The 20366-nt window shown below is 42.7% G+C and overlaps 1 protein-coding gene across 1 annotated transcript in view; it reads right to left on the bottom strand.

Moving 5' to 3' along the window:
* Positions 1-468: 468 nt before the first annotated feature.
* The window catches only part of ENPEP (glutamyl aminopeptidase), a 38050-nt gene continuing 18152 nt past the window's right edge, over positions 469-20366 (bottom strand). The window contains exons 8-20 of the mRNA XM_068137441.1: positions 16347-16412; positions 14770-14835; positions 13373-13524; positions 9994-10073; positions 8043-8170; positions 7870-7925; positions 6850-7000; positions 6041-6114; positions 5098-5199; positions 4818-4988; positions 2804-2944; positions 1625-1703; positions 469-1380 (exon numbers count right to left, since the gene is read on the bottom strand). Of these exons, the coding sequence (XP_067993542.1) occupies positions 1231-1380; positions 1625-1703; positions 2804-2944; positions 4818-4988; positions 5098-5199; positions 6041-6114; positions 6850-7000; positions 7870-7925; positions 8043-8170; positions 9994-10073; positions 13373-13524; positions 14770-14835; positions 16347-16412 (1416 nt within the window). The 3' untranslated portion in view covers positions 469-1230. The remainder of the gene's footprint in view (positions 1381-1624; positions 1704-2803; positions 2945-4817; positions 4989-5097; positions 5200-6040; positions 6115-6849; positions 7001-7869; positions 7926-8042; positions 8171-9993; positions 10074-13372; positions 13525-14769; positions 14836-16346; positions 16413-20366) is intronic.

Genomic DNA, 20366 nt, shown 5'->3' on the forward strand with positions numbered 1-20366 from the left:
CCCAGGGCATCTAGACAGGGATTAACTCCAGCTGGCTCCCTGCTGATGCACCTTCCCACTCAGGAGACCAGGGAGAAGGCAAGGACGATGGGGCTGATGCTCTCACATCTGCTGCCCACAGGGTGGCAGGACACAGCACATAGAAACCTGGGAGCTCCAAGGCTTGGGAGGAACAAGGCAGAACAGTCCTGTTGCCTTCTCCAGCATCACAGTGGCAGAGAGACCTGGGATCAAGAATCATTTCTTTGCTGCCTGTGCTTCTGCAGTAGACTGAATTGCAAAAGGGGCTTACCTGTCCCCTCCATCTGAATTTGTCATTTTAAATATAGCTTATCTGAGGAGTTAACACATTCCCCCCACCTCCACCCCCAAGTCACTGAAGCTATATGTACAGCATACCTGGGACATGCAACAGCTGCTTTTCTGCCTCACAGGCACTTTTGCCATTTCATTAGAAAGAGACTGTGATTCCCAAGTAGGTTCTTGAATTTTATTTTTTTCTCCAGAAAAGAAAGAGTAAGTACTGTCTGTCTTGCTTGCAGTAGCAGCTACCACAGGCTCTGCTTTTGACAAGGTTTAGAACTAAAACAAAAATAACCAAGCCAACTCCTAACCCAAGCTACAGAATCCCAAAATCCCAACAAACAACATTGAAAAAGAAGCTGATAGTATTGATCCTTTGTATAGTGATAATTAGACTCCAGAAATCATGAGAGAGAGCCCTCCTGTAGTATCAGAAGGCAAAGCTAGATCCCATATATAGCATTTTTATAGCTGCAAGTATAGAGGATGGTTTTCAGACAATGCTAAAGCAACGTTTTTTTCCCCTTTCCTTCAGGAGAAAGCTCCTAAGAGGTACTACTTGGAAAGGAATCCCTGAGTGTGCTCTGTGTGAACAAAGAAGCAGCTTTTCAGAGCAGTATGTGGAAGGAGTGAGACCAGCTGGATCAGCAAGAACCCTAGTTCTGCCATCACTTCTGCCTTGAGTAGCTTTAAGAGTTTGTCTTCTTTGTTCAGGTAAATGCATCTCTGAACATATAAAGCTATTCCTGCACACAAGTGCTGGCAGGATCTAGGATCAGCAACTACACAAGCATTGCTCTGGCAGTGGTCTCCTGAGTGTTTGTAGAAAAAATATTAGGCCTTGGTCCTCTAAGGTACTTAGGTGAGAAATCCACATTGCTAAATGTCTCTGAATGCCCAGAATGATGTTTTGAAAAAAGTAAGACTTTAAGGGCTCAGCTCTGCTTCTAACCATCTTTGTATTTCCTCCTTGTTCGATTTTAGCCATTCAATGTTGATTTCCACTTGCTCAATTGACTGACTCCTGGACGATTGTCCTGCCCCAGCATTAGGATATTTCTCAAAGAAATTTTCCATCTGAAAAAGAGAGAGAAAAAGAAATGATGTGAAACAAATAAAGCTGCTACTGGGCAAGTGGCTTTTTGCAGGGCCAAAGGCAGTTTTGTCTGGGAGAGATATTTCAGGTCAGGCTAGCAGCATTGGGATAGTTTTACAGTAACTCCTACTGCTTCACTCTTTTAGAGAATGAAAAGTCAATTTTCCTGGCCAGTAGCTCATTAACTAAATTGACTTAAATCCAAGACAAATGCTGTCACCATACCTGCCAAAGCTGGAGCTCTGTGTTGAAGTTTTGGGTAATAGTTACTATTCGACCAAGGTTTCTGTCATTGATAGTGAATCTGGGGAAAGAAACAAAACAAGTAATACATGATGTTTGATGCAAAACTCTCCAAAAGAGAAGGTACAAGTCATCATAGAATTGTAGAACCATAGATTCATTCTGGTTGCAAAAGATCTTTAAGATTATCAACTCCAGCCATTCTCTAACTCTCCCAAGTCTGGTGCTAAACCATGTTCTTCAGCATTACATCTCTGTCTCTTTTAAACATATCCAGGGATGGGCATGCAGCCACCTTCCTGGGCAGTCTGTTAGATTCTTTAAGAACCCTCCCAATGAAGAAAGAGTTTCTTCTAAACCTCCCCTGGTGACACCTGAGGTAATTTCCTCTCTTCCCATCACTCATTACTAGGGAGAAGAGACCAACACCCATCTGGCTATGACCTCCTTTCAGGTAGTTGTAGAGAGCGAGAAGTTTCCCTTCCACCTTCTCCAGACTAAACAACCCCAGTTCCCTCAGCCACTCCTCACCAGACCTGTTCTCCAGACCCTTCACCAGCTTTTCTAGACCCACTCCAACACCTCAGTATCTTTCTTGGAGTAAAAGCCTCAAAACTAAACTCTGTACTCAAGGTGTGACCTCCACAGTGCTGAGTACAGGGGACAATCTCTTCCCTGGTCCTGCCATTCACATGACTCCTGTATCAGGCCAGGACACTGTTTGCCTTCTTGTCCACCTGGGCACACAGTCTTTCTCTACTGGGTAGCTTTCCAGCCACTCTCCCTCAAGCCTGTAGCACTGCATGGGGTTGCTGTGACCCAAGTGTAGACCTGGCAGTTGGCCTCATTGAATCTCATAACACTTTGCCTCTGTCCATCTAATTTCCTTGCAAAAATACAATTTTCTATGGCCTTGGTAGAACATTCTAGACTTTAAAATCACTTTTCATTGACAGTGATCATGTAGGCAAAGAATGATTTTCAACTTAGCAGCAGAGAGCTTTTTCACAGCAGGTAGATATTACTGTTTTGAACACACAATTTTCATTATGCAAAGCCCAGTGTTTAGAGCTGTGCAGTGAAAATACAGAAAGCCAGGGCATATAACAAGCTACACAAATGGGTGCAGACCTAGAATGTCTCAGGAGTTTCCTAACCTACCTGTCAACCAAGTCCTGCCAGTTAAGTCGTATCCAGTCCCAGGCCATTGTTTTCCCATAGACGTTGGACGCGATGTATCGCAGGACTGTGAACACATCTTGGCTTTTGATGAGGTTGGTGTCATTAATGGATTTCAGGTACCTAAGGGCAATGCCAGAAGAATCAATGAAAGTCTTCTACAAAAGACGATGTAAAGCAAATGGTAATTTAACACTTCTGACTGATGATGATCAATGACACAATGCCGATGTCTGGATTGCCCAAATATACAACCCCCGGCCCATTTCCAGGCAGGAATATGATTTCTATCTACAACATTCTAAAAGTGAAATACAATGATCTAAACCACAAATATCTGTTGATGACTGTCAAGAGATAATTATACTGAAAGAAACCCTGGCTGTTATGTATCTCTTTAAAAAGTAAATAGTATTTATGTCTTTAAGTTACTCAAAAATAGCCCAAACCCATTGTTAATATTCCAGTGAAAATCAGATTGGATCTTTCAGTAGTCTGGCCTGTTTGGGGAGTAAAGAGCCCAAAAGGTAGTAGTCCAGGCCATGGTCTCATATAGAGACCATGAATCCCCAGGCAGGAGTCTTGCTCACACTTAAAGCTGTGCTGTTCTGAAACTTGCTCACACAAAATGGGCATAGCAAGCCTGCATGTGCTGCAGTTGTACTTCCAGCTACAGCACAAATGGCTTTGGCTGACAGAGTGAAGGGATCCCTTAGCATGCATGTTTGCAGGGGGATGAGCAGCATGAACATGACTTCCTAGAAGCAGCTGCAGAAGAGCACCCTCAGACATTTTTTGTGCTGGGATTAAAGATTGTCTTCTTTTTCCCTGCATGTAAGAGACAACCTTCTCAGTCTGTTTGCTCTTTTCCCTTTCCTTGTTGTTTCAATAGTAAATTAAGACATGAATTCTCTCTGCTTTAGGGGGGATTTTTCCCCCCTGTAAATACAGGCTGATCTGTCTAATTAATTCATGTATTAATCATGTCAGTGATTAGTTATTGAATGGCTTTCAATTATGGCTGTTGTGGTCACAAGGTTTTAAGAATACATCTGCCTTCAATCACTTTTTTATTTACTCTAACTTTTATATTTACTCTTTCTGAACTTCCTATACTTCCTTGTTTCATCTTGCTTAAACTTGGAACTTTTCCAGACAGAGATTGCTTCATCTTATGATATTTAGGCAAGGCTCCAACCAAGTGGTGAATGACCATGGTGAAGGTGTTTCCTTGTATCTCTGCTACATGATACAATGGCTTGCAAAGCTATCAGAGAAGCTTACAAGAGCTGGTGTGTCTGCAGAGTGGCAGCCCATCCAGCCTGACATTTGGACCAGTCTGTGGCAATTTCTGGTCTCCCCATCACTGCCATGGTGACATGAATACTTAGTCTCTGGTTCTGGCTCAGACACCTTTACACAGCACCCCAGGGAGCATTGCAACCTCACACAGATGCCTTCATAGGACTGTTAGTAACAATTGCTCAAGGTTATTTGCCCAGTTTGGGCTACTTAGAAGGCAGACATATGTTCTAATGCTACTCAACGTTCTAATGTATTTAATGTTCTAATATGCTCTCTGCAGCCAATGGAGGGTGACTGACAACACCAAAGTAATTGTTCCCATTGATTTTAAGTCCTTTTCCTGGTCTGAGATAAACAGTGCTCTGTCCTGTATCCCTTCACTGATTGCAGAGGAAACAAAGATGACTATTTTTCTCCTTATGCTTAACTATTAAGCAACTAAAATGACACGGGGTGAAGGTGCTGTTGGAAGATCTGAAGACTCTGATTGTGTTCAATATCTTTCCACTAAAGGGGCAGGGCTTTTTTCTGCTATAACACAATCTCAGAGGAGGGTGTTAGATAACTGCTCTTGAAAATGTGTTGCATTCCTCATGCTGTAATCTGACAAAAATGACAGGAGAGAGGAGAGGGGAATGAACAAACCATTTACACCTATAAGGAAAGTAAAATCTTTGTGTGTTTAAATCACCTGTCCAAAAGGGTGATGTTCTTCACTGATGCCAGGCCATACAGCAGCTTCTCTTTTTCTTGTGCTAATGATGTCTCCTGGTATTTCTCGAACATATAATTCCATGATGACTCATTGCCTGAGTTCTGCATCCCATAGCGATACACTAGGAGTCGGAGATTTACAGGAACACTAAAATAAAGAAAGAGTACTTGAATATTCTTCCCCCTTTCCTGCTTGAGATCTGTGACTGAGCCACGTGCTGTGCTTTTCAGCAGCCACAGAAGCTGTGAGCACTCACTTGTTTCCTCGTAGCCAATCCTCAAAAAGGACAGACGCATTGTTCAGAGATTCTGGGTCACCCATACTGCAGGCAAAGTCTAGAACAGATGCACGAAGAAGCCTTTAAAAGAGAGAGAGAGGGAGAAATATTTTCCTACTGCTTAGTGTTCTTTGAATCCATCAATAATATCACAGTACCACAGTATCACAGTATCGCTTAGGTTGGAAAGGACCTCGAGGATCATCGAGTCCAACCTATCAACACAGACCCCATGACTAGACCATGGCACCAAGTGCCACGTCCAATCTCCCCTTGAACGCCTCCAGGGTCGATGACTCAACCACCTCCCTGGGCAACCCGTTCCAATGAGGAATGACTCGCTCGGTGAAGAACTTCCTCCTCACCTCGAGTCTAAACCTCCCCTGGCACAGCTTGATACTGTGTCCTCTTGTTCTGGTGCTGGTTGCCTGGGAGAAGAGGCCAACCCCTTCCTGGCTACAACCACCTTTCAGGTAGTTGTAGAGGGCAATGAGGTCACCCCTGAGCCTCCTCTTCTCCAGGCTAAACAATCCCAGCTCCCTCAGCCTCTCCTCATAGGGCTTGTGCTCAAGGCCTCTCCTCAGCCTTGTTGCCCTTCTCTGGACACGCTCAAGTGTTTCGATGTCCTTCTTAAACTGAGGGGCCCAGAACTGGACACAGTACTCAAGGTGCGGCCTAACCAGAGCAGAGTACAGGGGCACTATGACCTCCCTGCTCCTGCTGGCCACACTATTCCTAATGCAGGCCAGGATGCCATTGGCCCTCCTGGCCACCTGGGCACACTGTTGGCTCATATTCAGGCGGCTGTTGATCAGCACCCCCAGGTCCCTCTCTGTTTGGGATCTCTCCAGCCACTCTGACCCCAAATATGAGATTAAAAAGAAAAAAAAAAAAAAAAGAAAAGAAAAAAAGATTGCCCAACCTCTCCAAATGGTCTCCACTATCATTCCAGAGCAGCTGATCCACAATAGGCTTTACTTGTTGGAGAAAATATTTCTGAGGTAGAAAAGAGGAGTTAGTCCCTCATGTAGATTTCTTTAAATAACAATGTATTTGTGCCCAGAGATCATTCTCCTTCAGTCTTCCTAGAACTGGCATCTCTTAAACAATAAATAACATAAACATGCACAGTCTCTCCAGATCACCATAGCATTCCAGATCTGAAAATCTGCTGCACAGACAGGACAAAGGCAACCTGCTTCTCTCCAGCCTTCTCTGTGTTCCCAAAGGAAAATCAGGGTACAGCAAGGATCCACTGACATGACTATTTTCCAGAGATGATGCTGAGATCAGGACATATTTATTTCAGTGACTGTTAAATCATGTTCAAAATTTTAGGTCAGCTAACAAACCTGCTTACTGCCACAGTGCGATGTAGATGTTTTTTGTGTGAGGCCAAGTGTCAGAGATTTTGCTGCCCTGTACAGAGTTTTTTACTGGAGACAGGACAGTGCTAACAAAAGTCTGCACTGTGACTTATGGTGAAAGATTATAAGAATAATTAGGCATCATTTCTCTGATTTGAGAATCCACACAATTGAAAAATAAGTGCTAAGCAGTTTTTATCACTTCTGGTTTTGTTTTTTCTAAGTGGACAGTAGCAAAAAGTAAGTACTGATAGCTCAGCATCATGGAAAACCACTTGAAAGTCAATTATTTTTGCTGTTATAGATCCTGAACTGTCAGATCCAGTGGTCCCATGCAGGAATGGTTTTTTTTTTCCTTCATCACCTGAAACTGGGGGTAGAGATTTTGATCATCTTCCAGCATGTTTGCGAGGTAAGTTACAGCCGATATAACTCTGTGCCAAGGTAAATAGTCTGTTTCGTTTGTTAGGTATCTTGTGAGCTGCAGGGGAACAGCGTAATCCACAAGGCCAGCTCTGTGGAAGGAGAAAACATAACTTCTGTTATTTAGCTTCTATTATTTTAATGAACTTGAAGCACTTGCTTCTTTAAAGATATTAGAACGTTGTTTACTTTAGAAGGTCTGAAAAAATAAGTTTTGGGAGGGGGGAAATAGTCTGGAATGTAACTTGGGACATGTCTTCCAAAGAGACCGCTGAGGATCAGTTGATCAAAACCTAACTGCAGGAGCTCTCGCTGCCATGAGGATCCTGTTCACATTGTGCAATAGCTCAGTGTGCCCAGAACTGGATAGTCCTCAACTAACTACATCTACTCCAGTCACATGAAAAGGAATTGCTACCTCTGGAGGCATCCTGTGAGGCTGAGGAAACTCAGACTTGGAGGCTGTCACAGAAGGTCATACAGAGTTTATCTGTGTCAGTATGGCTGGGTACAAGAGCTAGAAGTTTCCAAGCAAGCTTCTAAGTAAGATAGCTGAGGTGGTAACTTCCTGTTGCCATGTTGTGCATTGTAGGCATGCCTCTGATTCTCTGGACACCTAACTTCTTCTGATGTGCTTCTATTATTGTTACTTACATGGCCCAAACACCCCTTTCAAAGACCTGGGCAATTTAAGCCCTCTTTTTGGCTTTTTTTTTTTTTTTTTTCCTCTCTTTTTTTTGGCAACTGAAATGAAGAGGAGAATTTCTCTTGACTGCATTGTTACTGCAGGCTGCCAATGCACACCTGAATTTACCCCTTTTGCAGGACAACACAAGGCAATAGCCAATTCAGACTTGTAGCAAATTCAAAGGTTTTCTTTCAGCCACCTGCGCTAACTCTAATTAATGAGCAATGGAAAGTGAAAAACTTGTGCTGAAATCTCTGCAGGGAATTAATTTACCTTGCTAAAGAAAAGGCATCATCCAAAATCCCTGCACGGTCAGCAGCTGAAAGACTCTGTGTGAAAAGTGGAAAAGAGACAGCAAGATTTTATGAATCATTAGCAGGAAAAAACTCAGCCTCCTCAGACCTCTGTGGGAGAACCATCAAACAGGTTGCTGTTACGATACTCACTTTGTAGTTGTTGACCAGAAGATTGCTTAACCTGTTCCAGTTTTGGCTATCATAATTCACCCGAAAGAATCCAATGTGTTCTGGATTAACATTCACAAAAGTGTCGGTAGGAGAAGATATTTCAATTCCTGCAAGCCAAACACACAGCGATCTGTTTGTGCAGTTTACATGACACAGAACTCACTGCAGATTCCTTGACTCCAAAAATAGTTTTAATGACTAGCAAATGAAAGTCTGATCCTTAAATGTATTTATTTATTGTTGAAATGGCTGTGAGTAAAGATGAGTTACGACAGACTTTAATGAATGCCAGCATCCGTCTTAGAATAAGGCATTGTGGTAATTACTTAGATTCATAGATTCATAGAATGGCTTAGTTTGGAAGGGACATTGAAGATTATGTTTCCAGTTCCCCTGGCATTGGCAGTGACACCCTCCACTTGACCAGGTTGTTCAAGGCCTCATCCAACCTGGCACTGAACACCTCCAGGGAGGAGGCATCCACGACCTCCCAGGGCAATTTGTTCCAGTGTCTCACCACCCTCAGTGTAAAGAATTGCTTTAGAATAGAATAGAACAGAATTAACCAGGTTGGAAGAGACCTTTGAGATCATCGATTCCAACCTATCACCTAACACTATCTAATCAACTAAACCATGGCACCAAGCACCCCATCCAGTCTCTTCCTAAACACCTCCAGTCATGGTGACTCCACCACTTCCCTGGGCAGCCCATTCCAACGGCTTTCTAACATCCAATCTAATTTTACCCTCTTCAAGCCAGGCTGGTTAGTTTGCTATATTAAAAATGGAGACTGTTCTGCTTAGGGTAAAGATGATGAAAATTAACATCATTCTAAAAAGTAAAAAAATGCAAAGAAGCAGTTCTTGCACTTGCAAATATGCATTTTAAAAGGTTTTCACCCTCTTGACTGCTACTAGTTTTAAAGTTCTCATATTTTATCTTCCATTGATTTCTGCCACCACCCCCAGCTTGGTCTAGTAGGAGGTCCCCCTGCCCATGGCAGGGGAGTTGGATTTTTAAGGTCCCCTCCAATTCAAACCAATAAATGAAGTCAGTATCCCCTTGCAGCCCACTGCAAAGTTATGTGGAAGTTAGAGAAAGAAAATTTCTTTATGTTAACCTCTGACTTTTATCATGGCACAAGACTTTTTTTGTTTGCTTTTACATGGATATGAAAAGCAACCAGTTTAAAACAAGAGCAGAACAAAAGGCAAATTACAGTTTGAATAGGTAACACTCATTGAAACTCAAGAAAAGAGCTGATTGTGGCATTTTGGAAATTCCAACAAGTGACAAAATTTAAAAGCTCAACAAGTCAGTACTTTTTTTCCCCCCCACTCCCTGTTTTTGGCCACTAGAGTTGCAGAATGGGAAATACAGGTTTGACTGCACAACAGATCATCAGAAATGCTCATGGAGGTATTTCCTCGTTCCTGAAACCAGTGTTAGAACACATATTTAATTGTGTGCAGCTCTTTAATTGAACTCACATTCTACTTGCCATGTTACAGGTGTATTCATCCCCCTCCCACTTCACCTCTTTCCTTTGACTCAACAAAGGGCATGTCTAAGTCCCATTGATTTTAACGCACCATAATTAAGAGTATGCTTAGATGCATCATTGAACAGAACTGTATTTAAGCACATGCTCAGGGATATGCTTCAGGACATTTAGCCACTTGCGTAAGGACATTTAAGCACATGCTTAAACACAGCACAATCACTTCCTGAATTAAGCCTAAATTGGCCTAATATGTATATAGGAGAAATAATCATCTTGCAGAATTGACTACTAATTTCACACAGTGCTCTGCTTCCCAGAGCTGGAAATGGAGAGCCTGAAAACTAATTCTGTATTTTATTAATTTTTAAGGATGTTGGAATGCTTTATTCATTCATTGCTCTTAAGAAAGAAGGGGAAATTTACCTGCAGAATCTGATATGTTGTAGAAAACATAATCTGTTGTATCCCCAAGTCTCCATTTCACTGGTATGTTCCATTTGTAACTGAAATAATTTAAAGGGAAAGTGAATCAAATGACATGTGAAAACCAATGCTAAATACAAAGCTTCAATTAATCTTTGTCTTTGTTTCAATGCTTCCATCTTCTTTTATGAAGCCAACTGTGCATATATGTTGTAGAGTCAGAGAATGGCTTAGGTTGGAGGGGACCTAAGACACTATCTACTCCAACCTCCCTGCTATTGGCAGGGATGCGTCTCAACTAGACCTGGTTGCTCAAGGCCTTGAACACCCCCCAGGGAGGGGGCATCCTCAGCCTCTCTGAGCAGCCTATTCCAGAGTCTCACCACCCTTGTACTGAAGAATTTCTTCCTAAGATCCAGTCTAAAACTATTCTCCCTCAGCTTAAAACCATTCCCCCTTGGCATATCACTACACACATTTATGAAAAGTCTCTTTGCAGCCTTCCTGTAGGATCCCTTCAACGACTGGAAGGCAGGTCTAAGGTCCCCACAGAGTATTCTTTTCTCCAGTCTGAACAACCCTAGCTCTCTCAGCCTATCCTCATAACAGAGGTGTTCCAGACCTTGGATCATCCTTGTGGCCCTCCTCTGGACTAGCTCCAACAGCTCTGTGTCCTTTATATGATGGGGACACCAGAACTGGACACAGTATTCGAGGTGAGGTGTCACAAGAGCAAAGCAAAAGGGCAGAATCCTCTCTCTTGCCCTCCTGACCACAGTCCTCTTGATGCAGCCCAGCACACAATTTGCCTTCTGGGCTGAATGAGTGCACTGCTGGCTCACGTTGAGCTTCTGATCAATCAACACCCCCAAGTCTTTCTCTTCAGGGCTACTCTCAGACTACTCTGTACATACTCACTGACCAATTATCCCTTGTAACAAATCCCAGCATTTCAGCTGTTGTTTGAGTTGTAAAGCTATTCCTGTGCTATGATACTCTCTTCAGGCAGCAAAATTCCAGCTACTGGTGTGGTATGATTTGGGCAGTTCTATTCTGTGTAAAACAAAGTAAACACCATGAAGTGTCTGAGCATGGTCATACTCTAGAGATGGAGAACACCAGTAGCTTGTCTTCATATTTTGCATATATCAATAACTCTAAAAATGCATCTGATGCATTGCAAGGGAGTAAGACTTTGTCTTGTATCCCATGTTGATGTATTTGTCATGTTAATATGGTACTGAGTTAATTGTGTACCTGAAGTTAAGTCTGAAAGCTGTACAATTTCTTTAGATCTTCTTTTTTTTTGTTTGGAAAATCAAAGAAACTCCTAGAGCCATCTCCTTCTAAATGCAGTCTTCACCTCTTGGTGACTTCATTCATGTGCTGGAGAGGGTAATGATGACCCAGAATCACATGAAAGAATTTCTGTTGTACTAGTGTCCTCCCTACTCTAGTCATGAGGTCTGTGGTGACAGGTTGGACTGGATGATCTTTGAGGTCTCTTCCAACCTTAGTGATACTGAAATAGTGAAATACTGTGCAGCTTATTAGCACAGGTCTGGAGCATGCAGCCCTGCTGAGCAGTATTGTCACATCACATCAGATGATAATCTAGCAGGGCACAAGACAATTAAAAGTTGCTTATGTGTGGCTGGTTGTTGTCAGTGTTAATGTATGTCCATTAGACAGCACTGGGAGCCAAATGTGACCTCACCACTTGCTCTTCAATTCTTTGAGTGCTTTCAGTGGGTAGTGCAGGCTCCTCAGTCCCAGGCATGGCCAGGATGAAGCTGAGACATTTGGACCAGAAGGGAGTCATGGCACAGCCTGACCCACAGCATGACCAGGCAGAGAAGTGGGATGGCAGAACATGCTGTGAGTATACCTGCATGGGCACTTGTACAGGGCTGCTAAAATTATTTGAGCAGTCACCTGCTGTTTCCTGTTAGCATTTTACAGTCTATCAGAGAGAGATTTGTTTTCAGTCTTAAACCCCCCAGTGACAAGCGCTATAAAAAGCCCTGAGTTGAAGTCAAGAGAAAGTAGAATTCCTCAGTCTTCTACCTTAAAGCATAGTGCAATAATTTAAAACTTTTAACATAAGGTATTTTTGCCACATTGCTCTGTAACACCAACCTTCAAATGGCACAGTGCTGTAGCCTGCAGGTAGGGTTGCTTCCAAAGCATTCAAACTTCTCTGCTTACATTGTGAGAAATAGAACATTGCAAATACATTGCTAATAATCTCAGCTCAGCTCTTTGGATACCTATCCAAAACTGCCAATACCATGGGCCTCCTCAGTGGTCAGTTTTGTTCTTTTTAAACAGAATGGAACAAAGTGGCCAAAGGGGTTTCTCCATCTCCACCTTTTTCTTCCTCTTTGTATTGAAATAATTAGTACAAACTAATGGAAAATTTCTTTGGGGTAGGTTTAGTTCTGCTTCAAACAGGCAAATTTCACTATTTTAGTTGGTTGGGCTAGCCCAAGGAACAGAACCTTCCTACTCTGGAGTAATTTGAGTCCTTTTCACTGAAATATTACAGAAGTTGTATTACCTCAAAATTTGGGCTGGCTAAGAATAGAGACAGTGCCAGCCATGCCATGGTGCAGCCAAGCCATTTTCCTGTGTTGAGTCCACAGGTATAGCTCACCTCCCTTCAGGTTAGTTGTGTGTTAATTAACAAATGTGCTCCTACACTGTCTCCCATCTATCTTGAATAGTATGAGATGAGAGTTTGCAGCTAGTTGTCAGGCCACACAAGAGCCCAGGATGGATAACTTTGACTAAGTAACTCTCTTTTAGATGGATAACATAAAGCAACATCTTCCTCAGTTAAACAGGAAAAAAGGCAGCTCTTGATGAGGATTAATAATATTTATACATGGTTAGCTATTTCACTGTAACTTATGTATCTAAGGCACATGGAGAAGACCCTGTATTGTATGTGGTGCATTATAGATGTTGTGCCATGTAGGAAAAGGAATGAACTCCCAAGATATAAAATACCTGGATCGTGGCATATTATTTCTGGACAGAGACAACTTTGTGTCACTTTTCCTTTGTCTGGCAGGCTATAACTTGCAGTCATTCAAGAGATGATTTGCAATCATTTAAGATGTCTGTGTGTGGAAATAAGTTTTTTTTGATAGACCCTCTCTGATTTTGCTCTGCTATGTTTGAGAAAGAAACCCAGAGACAAAGGGCTGATGCTGTCACGAACTGGAAGTATTTGTATCTAACTTCCTGGAGGTTTCTTTTTAAAAACAAATGTTGAGAGTATGTTTATCAAGAATGAGCATAACACTGCCTACATATATGTGAGCTGAAGAAAGTGTGTGTACAGTATGACTACTGGTTTGCAGCAGGAACTTACCCAAAATCAGAAGTGGGATAAGAAGCATTTGCATTGGGATCCAAAAGAAAACGTTTCTGTGTGAATATTGAATTACTTCCCATCTCCAAAACAGGGTAGCCCATCTGCCTAGTCCATGTGTCCATGACTTCCTTCACAGGTTTATTACTTGCCTGTGAATGATGGGAGAAGGTTGCAGTGAAAAATCAAATTCAGTGCAAAGAGGGGAAAAAAATTAAATATTTCTGATATTGAAAGAAAGAAAGAAGAGCAGAAAGGGCAGAGAAAAAGCAGGTTCAGTACAAAATTTTCTCCTTTAAGTTCTTTTATGGTGCCTGTCATTGACAGAAGGAATGAGCGGGAAACTTGAACATGGACAGAAGAAATGAGAAGTATGTAGACAGGAGACTGGTCAGTAACATAACAAGAAATACTGAGGAATCTTTGAGGCCTCCTGCATACTCTAAGATCTCTCAATTCTGTCAACAGGACAAAAAAGACATAAAGAGACTTCTCAAAGCCAGAAGACTCCTTTCAGTATGCCCTGTTTTGAGTGTGAAGGAGGAACCAGCGTTAACCATCAGCAGCTGCACTAACGTAAAATTTGATTCATTTTGTGGGCCATAAACTTCTGCTCTAGTCTGGAGCTGAAGGATGCTAGCTGGGAATTGAGTTAGAGTCACTGTTTTCTTCTTCAGACAAGACAGGTGACTTGAAGATGGAGAGCACCAGGGAGGGAGCAGTAGGAAGTCCTGCTGAGCAGGACAAAATGGTGGACCAAGGAGATAGGAGCTTGAAAGGAGACACAAAAGAGCAGCCTGGGCTCTGTGAGTGTTCACATAGTGGAAGTGTGTGTGGTGGAAGGAAAGGAAATGATAACAGGAGTAGACCTTGGTAGTATTTTGTGGGTAATTGGCCAGATGGAAAGAAACAGCCCAATCTCAAGGAGAAAGAGAGATCAGAAAATGGTGTCAACAGAGAATGACCCAACTGGGCCTCAAAAGCTGGAATTGAACACCAAAATTACTTGGGAATGGGCACTGTTGAGAGCTTCCCAACTGCTGAATCTGTTTAGAGATAAAGGAGAGTACAAGGTGCATGTGTGGTGGATGAGAGGTGCTTTCACCCATGAAACGAGCTTGGGTTAGGGTGGAGGCAATGTTCTGGCAGCTTGCTGTTTGTGAGCAAGGCCTCATTTCTTGTTTAGTAATCCTCTCCTCCAGCCTTTTGCCCCAAAAATGAAGAAATAATGTAGAATTGCTAGAAATAATATGTGTTGGAATATCCTGGGGAACTGCCTAGCTTGTGATGTCTCATTGATTGAAGACCTTTAGAATATGAACAGCTCAAGGAAATGAAATAATTGGGTGAGTTATGAAATGTTTATTAGCAAGGACTGGGGTTGCTGCAAAACCTACCTCTTCCAGAGCTTCCCAAAATTGATCTGTCTTGGCATTCTGGAAATGGTATTTCTTCAAGTATGCCTAGAGAGAGGTAGGAGACTGTGAAAACACTACCAAGTCTTTTTTCTTTGCCTAGGGAAGTGATACACGTATTCAGTTGTACAGAGATGCAAGTATCACACAGAATCACAGAGGGCTGGAAGGGATCTCTGAAGATCATCTTGTCCAACCCCCCTGCCAGAGCCAGTTGCATAGGACTGCTTCCAAAGGGTTTTAAATAACTTCAGCAATGGAAACTCCACCACCTCTCTGGGCAGCCTGCTCCAGTGCTCTACCAACCTGGAAGTAAAGAAGTTCCCCCTCATGTTTAGATGGAACTTCTTATGTCCAATTTTGTGCCTGTTACCTCTTGTACCATCACTGGCAACAGATCAGTTGTATAGAGTATCTATCCATGTGCAGTGACAGTCTGAGCAGGAGGTTCAATGGATCAATATTCTGCTGATGAAGTTCCTGGGCTTTCCTACTTTGTTGTAAACTTGTGCCTAATGTAAGATGTGGTTTAGAAGGAAGAAACTCAGATTTCACTAGCTGTGGACACAGAGTGGAAGAAGAAAGTCGAGTCACCTCTAGGTTGTGATCAAAATGACTGTTACAAGGAATCGTAGTATTGCGCTAAGTGTTTGCGTCTCCTAAACGCTATTCCTGTCCTGTGTACCTGGATAGCTAGTCACTGCTTTCCCACCCTGCTGTCTGGATCCTGGTGATGTTTAGTCAGTAGATGGTGCTGTTTGTTTCACTGTTAGCCACAGCTACCTGCAATCATGCTCTCGAAGGCCCTGAGTAAGGGGGAAATACTCCCTCGAGTACAAGGTGGTTGTATTTCCCCATCTTGTGGAACTGTACTGACTGAATATATGAAAAGAAAAATACAGGAAAATGCAGCTGTCTTGTAGTGTCCCATAAATGTGCTCTCCAGCAAGAGGGAGGTAACTCTGCAGAGACAACTGATGCTGGCTCATAGAATAGGGCAGAAAACCTTCCTCTTCCTGGGAGGGCCCCTTTCTCCCTTTTTTTCTTTCCATAATTTTGTAGCATGCCATTTTTTCCTTCATGAGAAAGGACTACGGACTGTGCAATTTCTCCTTTTTCTACTTCTTACCTCAACTATCTAGTGCAGGGTGCCCCTCCATCAGGGCATGAATGAGCTTATGCCTGTAAGAGCGTTCCTACAGAGCAGACTTGGATGGGTTGGAGGAGTGTGGCCATATGAAGCTCCAAACATACTTTTATGGCTGAATGAGGGCATCCTAACTGACAACAGGATAACGGTGGGGTGGAGGAGATTTCTCCAGTGAAAGCTATCACTAGTGTAGGTCTTCACAGGCAGGCTATCAAATCTTAACACAGTTCACATTCCTGCTTCTTTGAGAGTATGGAACATCTTCTCTTTGACATTGTCCACTCACTACTGACATGCATGAAATACTTGATATTTACTGTTTTAATCTCTGATATTCACTGTTTTACTGGTTTGCTACTGTCACATGAGGGTGGGTTGCATTTCTGGTGTGTTTTGATTCTACCCTTACCTGGCAGCCTTTCTGAAAGAGCTCTGGTGTAATCCAGTCTCGAATCATTCTGAGGATTGATGCACCCTGGGGACAAAGAGAAAAGGGAGAAGGTCATTTTGTGCTGCCCTAACCCTGGATTTCTGCTAATCCAAAAAAGCAACAGGTGAATGAATATTTTATAAGGCAAAAATAAAAATCATCCATCTGACTAAGAAAGTGGTATTTTTCTATTTCACTCATGACACACCCTGTCTGTTTGTGGGGGTTAGTTCTGAATGTGAGAGCTGTTTCTTAGCTGTAATCAGACACCTGTTTCCAGCTGGGCCTGTGCAAGGGCTCCTGAGCTCTGTTGCTGGTGTTTACTGTCCTACCAGTTTGTGTGAGCAGGAGAGTGGCGAGGGCAGCTGGGGACTAGCCCTGACCAGCAGCACAGTCTCATAGAGGAAGAGACTTCAACTGAAACCCCACAGATAGGGAAATCCAAAAATGCTGCAAGTCTGGGTCTTTCTATATTGGGGATATCATCTCAAGATGCAGAATGATTTCTGCTGAGGACTGCTGTAAGGGCTTTGGCCTGTGAAGCAGGGTAGAGTCAGGATCAGAGAAGTTACTTACTTGGGTGTTAGAGAGAAAAAACAATTAGGACCCCAAAAGAAAGAAACAAAGGGAATACAGGAGTAAAAGAGTCATGTGGAACAAAGAAGAGAATGGACAGAAAATGATGGAAACCAAAAGCAGTGCAAACTCAATCTAAAAAAGCAAAATACGATTTTGGGATTAGCACGTTTTCATTTTCTGAATGAAACCAAAGGGCAGCTGAGAACCTAATGCAATGAATAGTTTAAAAATATCCACTTTTCCCATGAAAACAAGGATGTTATCTGAAATGTCAGTAAATCCTGTCTACACTGTTTTGTGTCTCTGAGAGCAACAACTTCACAGGTCATGGCAGAGGGACTGTTTGAACAGGTCTGCCTCAGATTTCTTTCCAGACTACTGCAGAATCAAGGTGGTAGGCAGATGAGTCTTTCCTGATGGATGAATTTAATGTGTTTGCCATGAAATAAGTTCAAAACCAGTTCTGTAAAATTTAGAAGAGATATCTTTGTGGTACTTACAAGTCTGCTTATGGTTAATGGTGATCATAAAGCCACTTCTATGCACTAGAGTACCTCAGCTCCCCAGCTTTGTCTATCAACCGCTTCTTATCTGACCTCTCGTGGATCATCCCCTCCCATTTATATTACAAAGTCAGAGCAGAAATACACTCTTGTGTATGCATTTGGGAAGGGTGGAGATTTCTTGGTTTTAATTGCAATGTGTACTTAACCCCTTGCATCTTCCGCTGCCAATTTTCAGTCTCTTTCCCCTCCTTCTGTAATTTCATTGTAGCCTATGATGGAGCCCACATAACACAGAGAGAGTTGTAGTAGAATCATAGAATAATGGAATCGGCTTGGTTGGAAAAGACCTTTAAGATCAAGTCCAACTATTCTCTAATTCTACCAAATCTGGTGCTAAACCATGTTCCTCAGTGCCACATCTCTGTGTTTTTTTTAACACCTCCAGGGATGGGGATTCAACCACCTCTCTGGGCAGCCTATTCCAGTATTTGGGAACCCTTTCAGTGAAGGAGTTTTTTGTAATGTCCAACTGAAACCTCCCTTGGTGCAACTTGAGGCCATTTCCTCCTGTCGTATCACTTGTTACTAGGTAGAAGAGACTGACTTCCATCTGTCTCCAGCTTTCTTTCAGGTAGTTGTAGAAAGTGAGAAGGCCTCACCTCAGTCTCCTTTCTGACAAATATTTGACAAGATCATATGTGGCAGAAACTTGAAACGTTTAAGCCTAGTTTTCTTTAGCTGGAAGGTTCAAAAAATGTGGGCTCCTAAAGCAGATTTCTAGCAGAACTTATTTAAGTGTCTGTTTTCTTCAAAGGTAATCACTATCTGAACTCTAAAGACAAAACATTTCATTGTTACTTGAATAGAATAGAATCTTGCAGACTAAGAGGATTGAACTGGAAAAGAGGGGAGATCCAATTACTTTTTAAGGACAGATTAAAAACAGTGTATTTATCATTTGTGTAGCTCTACTCTCTTAGGTGCTTTATGTCCTCCTGGCCCTAACCTAGTTAAAGGTTCCCTCACAGAACCTGAAGCAATTAATTAGAATTTTAGTATTGTGTAAGCCCTGTAATTGCTCTGGTAATGGTAAAAAGAGAGCATTCCAAGTGATGCTTTATTTGTTTAGTGATGGATGTTATCATGAGGAGATTTGTTTTTATAAGAAATATGCAAAGGGCAAGCCAAAACAAAGCAAAAAAAAACCCAAGTCAATATTGTCGTGCATTTAGATATAAATACCAACAGTAATTTGAGCTAAGTCTACATGAAAACTTTCTCATTCAAGCCAAATTATATCCCAAGCCAAATTATATCCCAAGCAGGCTGTTCCCAAACAATGCAGGAGTTCTCAACTGTTTTCTCTTAAAAATAAAAATGAGTTCACGTAGCACTTATCCAGGCACAGGACTTTTTTTCACTCCATTGTTTTTTTCAGTCCATGCAACAGTCTGCCTCTTGCTTAGCTCACCACTAAAACACATTCTGGGCCAGAGAACTTGATTTAGCCCTGTGCGTTTCTTGACTTTTGTTAGTTTGATTTAAGAACAGCGTTACACAATGCAGGTTTTCACATGGTTTATGATTTGGCTGTGAGGCATTTATGATGCAATAAACACTGGTTGTATTGTTGGGTAGAGGATTTAGCAATTGAAAACAGAAAACGGATGAAAATGGATGGATTGAGTCTAGCTAATAAAAGTAATAGCTATGGCTACAAACTCTAGCGCAGCTAAAGCTGAAGTCAATGCAGCATGTACTTTGTGTCTGGCTGACAACAGGAGCTTGGAGGCAAAGCAAAACACAGGCTTTAAGGGTGAATTTTCTCTGTTTGGTGGAAACTTGTCACGGCATCAGATAGGAAACACTGACAGACAGACAAGAAGCTGTCAACGAAAGCCTGGTGCATCAGGGTCAGAAACAACATGGGAGATGGCTTGTGGAGGAGAGTGAACAGAGTCTCACTTACTTCCCCACCTTGGTGGAGCATGTGGAGGTGAGGGGGAAAAGGGTGTTTCCTCCAGTGCTTCTTCAGGCTTGTCTCTTAATGAACTGAAAAAAAACACCCTAGAAGCAGCAATGTTGTCAGGGTTTTTGAGCCATGAGAGTCCCTGGTTAGATACCAGACCTGCTTGGTTCATGTCCAAGGACAAAATGGCTTTGGGTGTATTTGATAAGGAGGGAGATGGGCCTAGTTCAGCCTCCAAGCCTGGATCCTGCTGACCACATCAAAGTGGTGACCCTCAGCACTGCTGCTGATGTGTCCAGTGCTCTGGACCTCAAAGCACTTTTCCATGACGGTGGAGCTCCTGGCTGCTGCCCACACAGCCAATACTACCAGAAGCTGTGGGCTCAGGATGGCTTCTTTGCAGCCTGGTCACAACAGTGGTTGGATGGCAGCAGCATCCTGGTGTCTTTCTGCTCACAGACTCAGGTATTCCTCAGTCAGTACCAGGTGGTTCCTGAGACAGCCTTTATAGGCACAGGTCCCTACCACCACTGAGCAGGACAGCCCCAGGGTGAGCAAAAAGCTTGTCATCCCTAATGGGGTGTCCTCTACCATCTCCTAGGCTGTAAATGACTGTACTACAAGTTGGTCCTGAGCTCTACAACTCTCAATGAAGTGTGAAGTTTACCTATCCCCCAGTTTAGTGCCAATGCCTGCAGAGGCTCTTTGCTGAGGCTTTCTGGGTGGTTGGGATAATGTGAGCAATATGAGACAAGATGTTACTTTGCTGTTTTCACCACTTGGTTCCCTGCCTTGCTTCCTCAAAGCTGAAGTTACACTGCCCCAAAGGTGTGAAGGGGTAGTGAGAGAAAGGACATCTGGACATCTGCCCTTGCATCATAGAATCACAGAATGCTTTGGGTTGGAAGGGACATTAAAGATCATTGTCTGCCTTTGCACTGGGTT

This window comes from Melanerpes formicivorus, unplaced genomic scaffold (assembly GCF_026170545.1).
Source record: "Melanerpes formicivorus ecotype bairdi unplaced genomic scaffold, bMelFor1.0.p_v2 SCAF_4, whole genome shotgun sequence".
Lineage (NCBI taxonomy): Eukaryota > Metazoa > Chordata > Aves > Piciformes > Picidae > Melanerpes > Melanerpes formicivorus.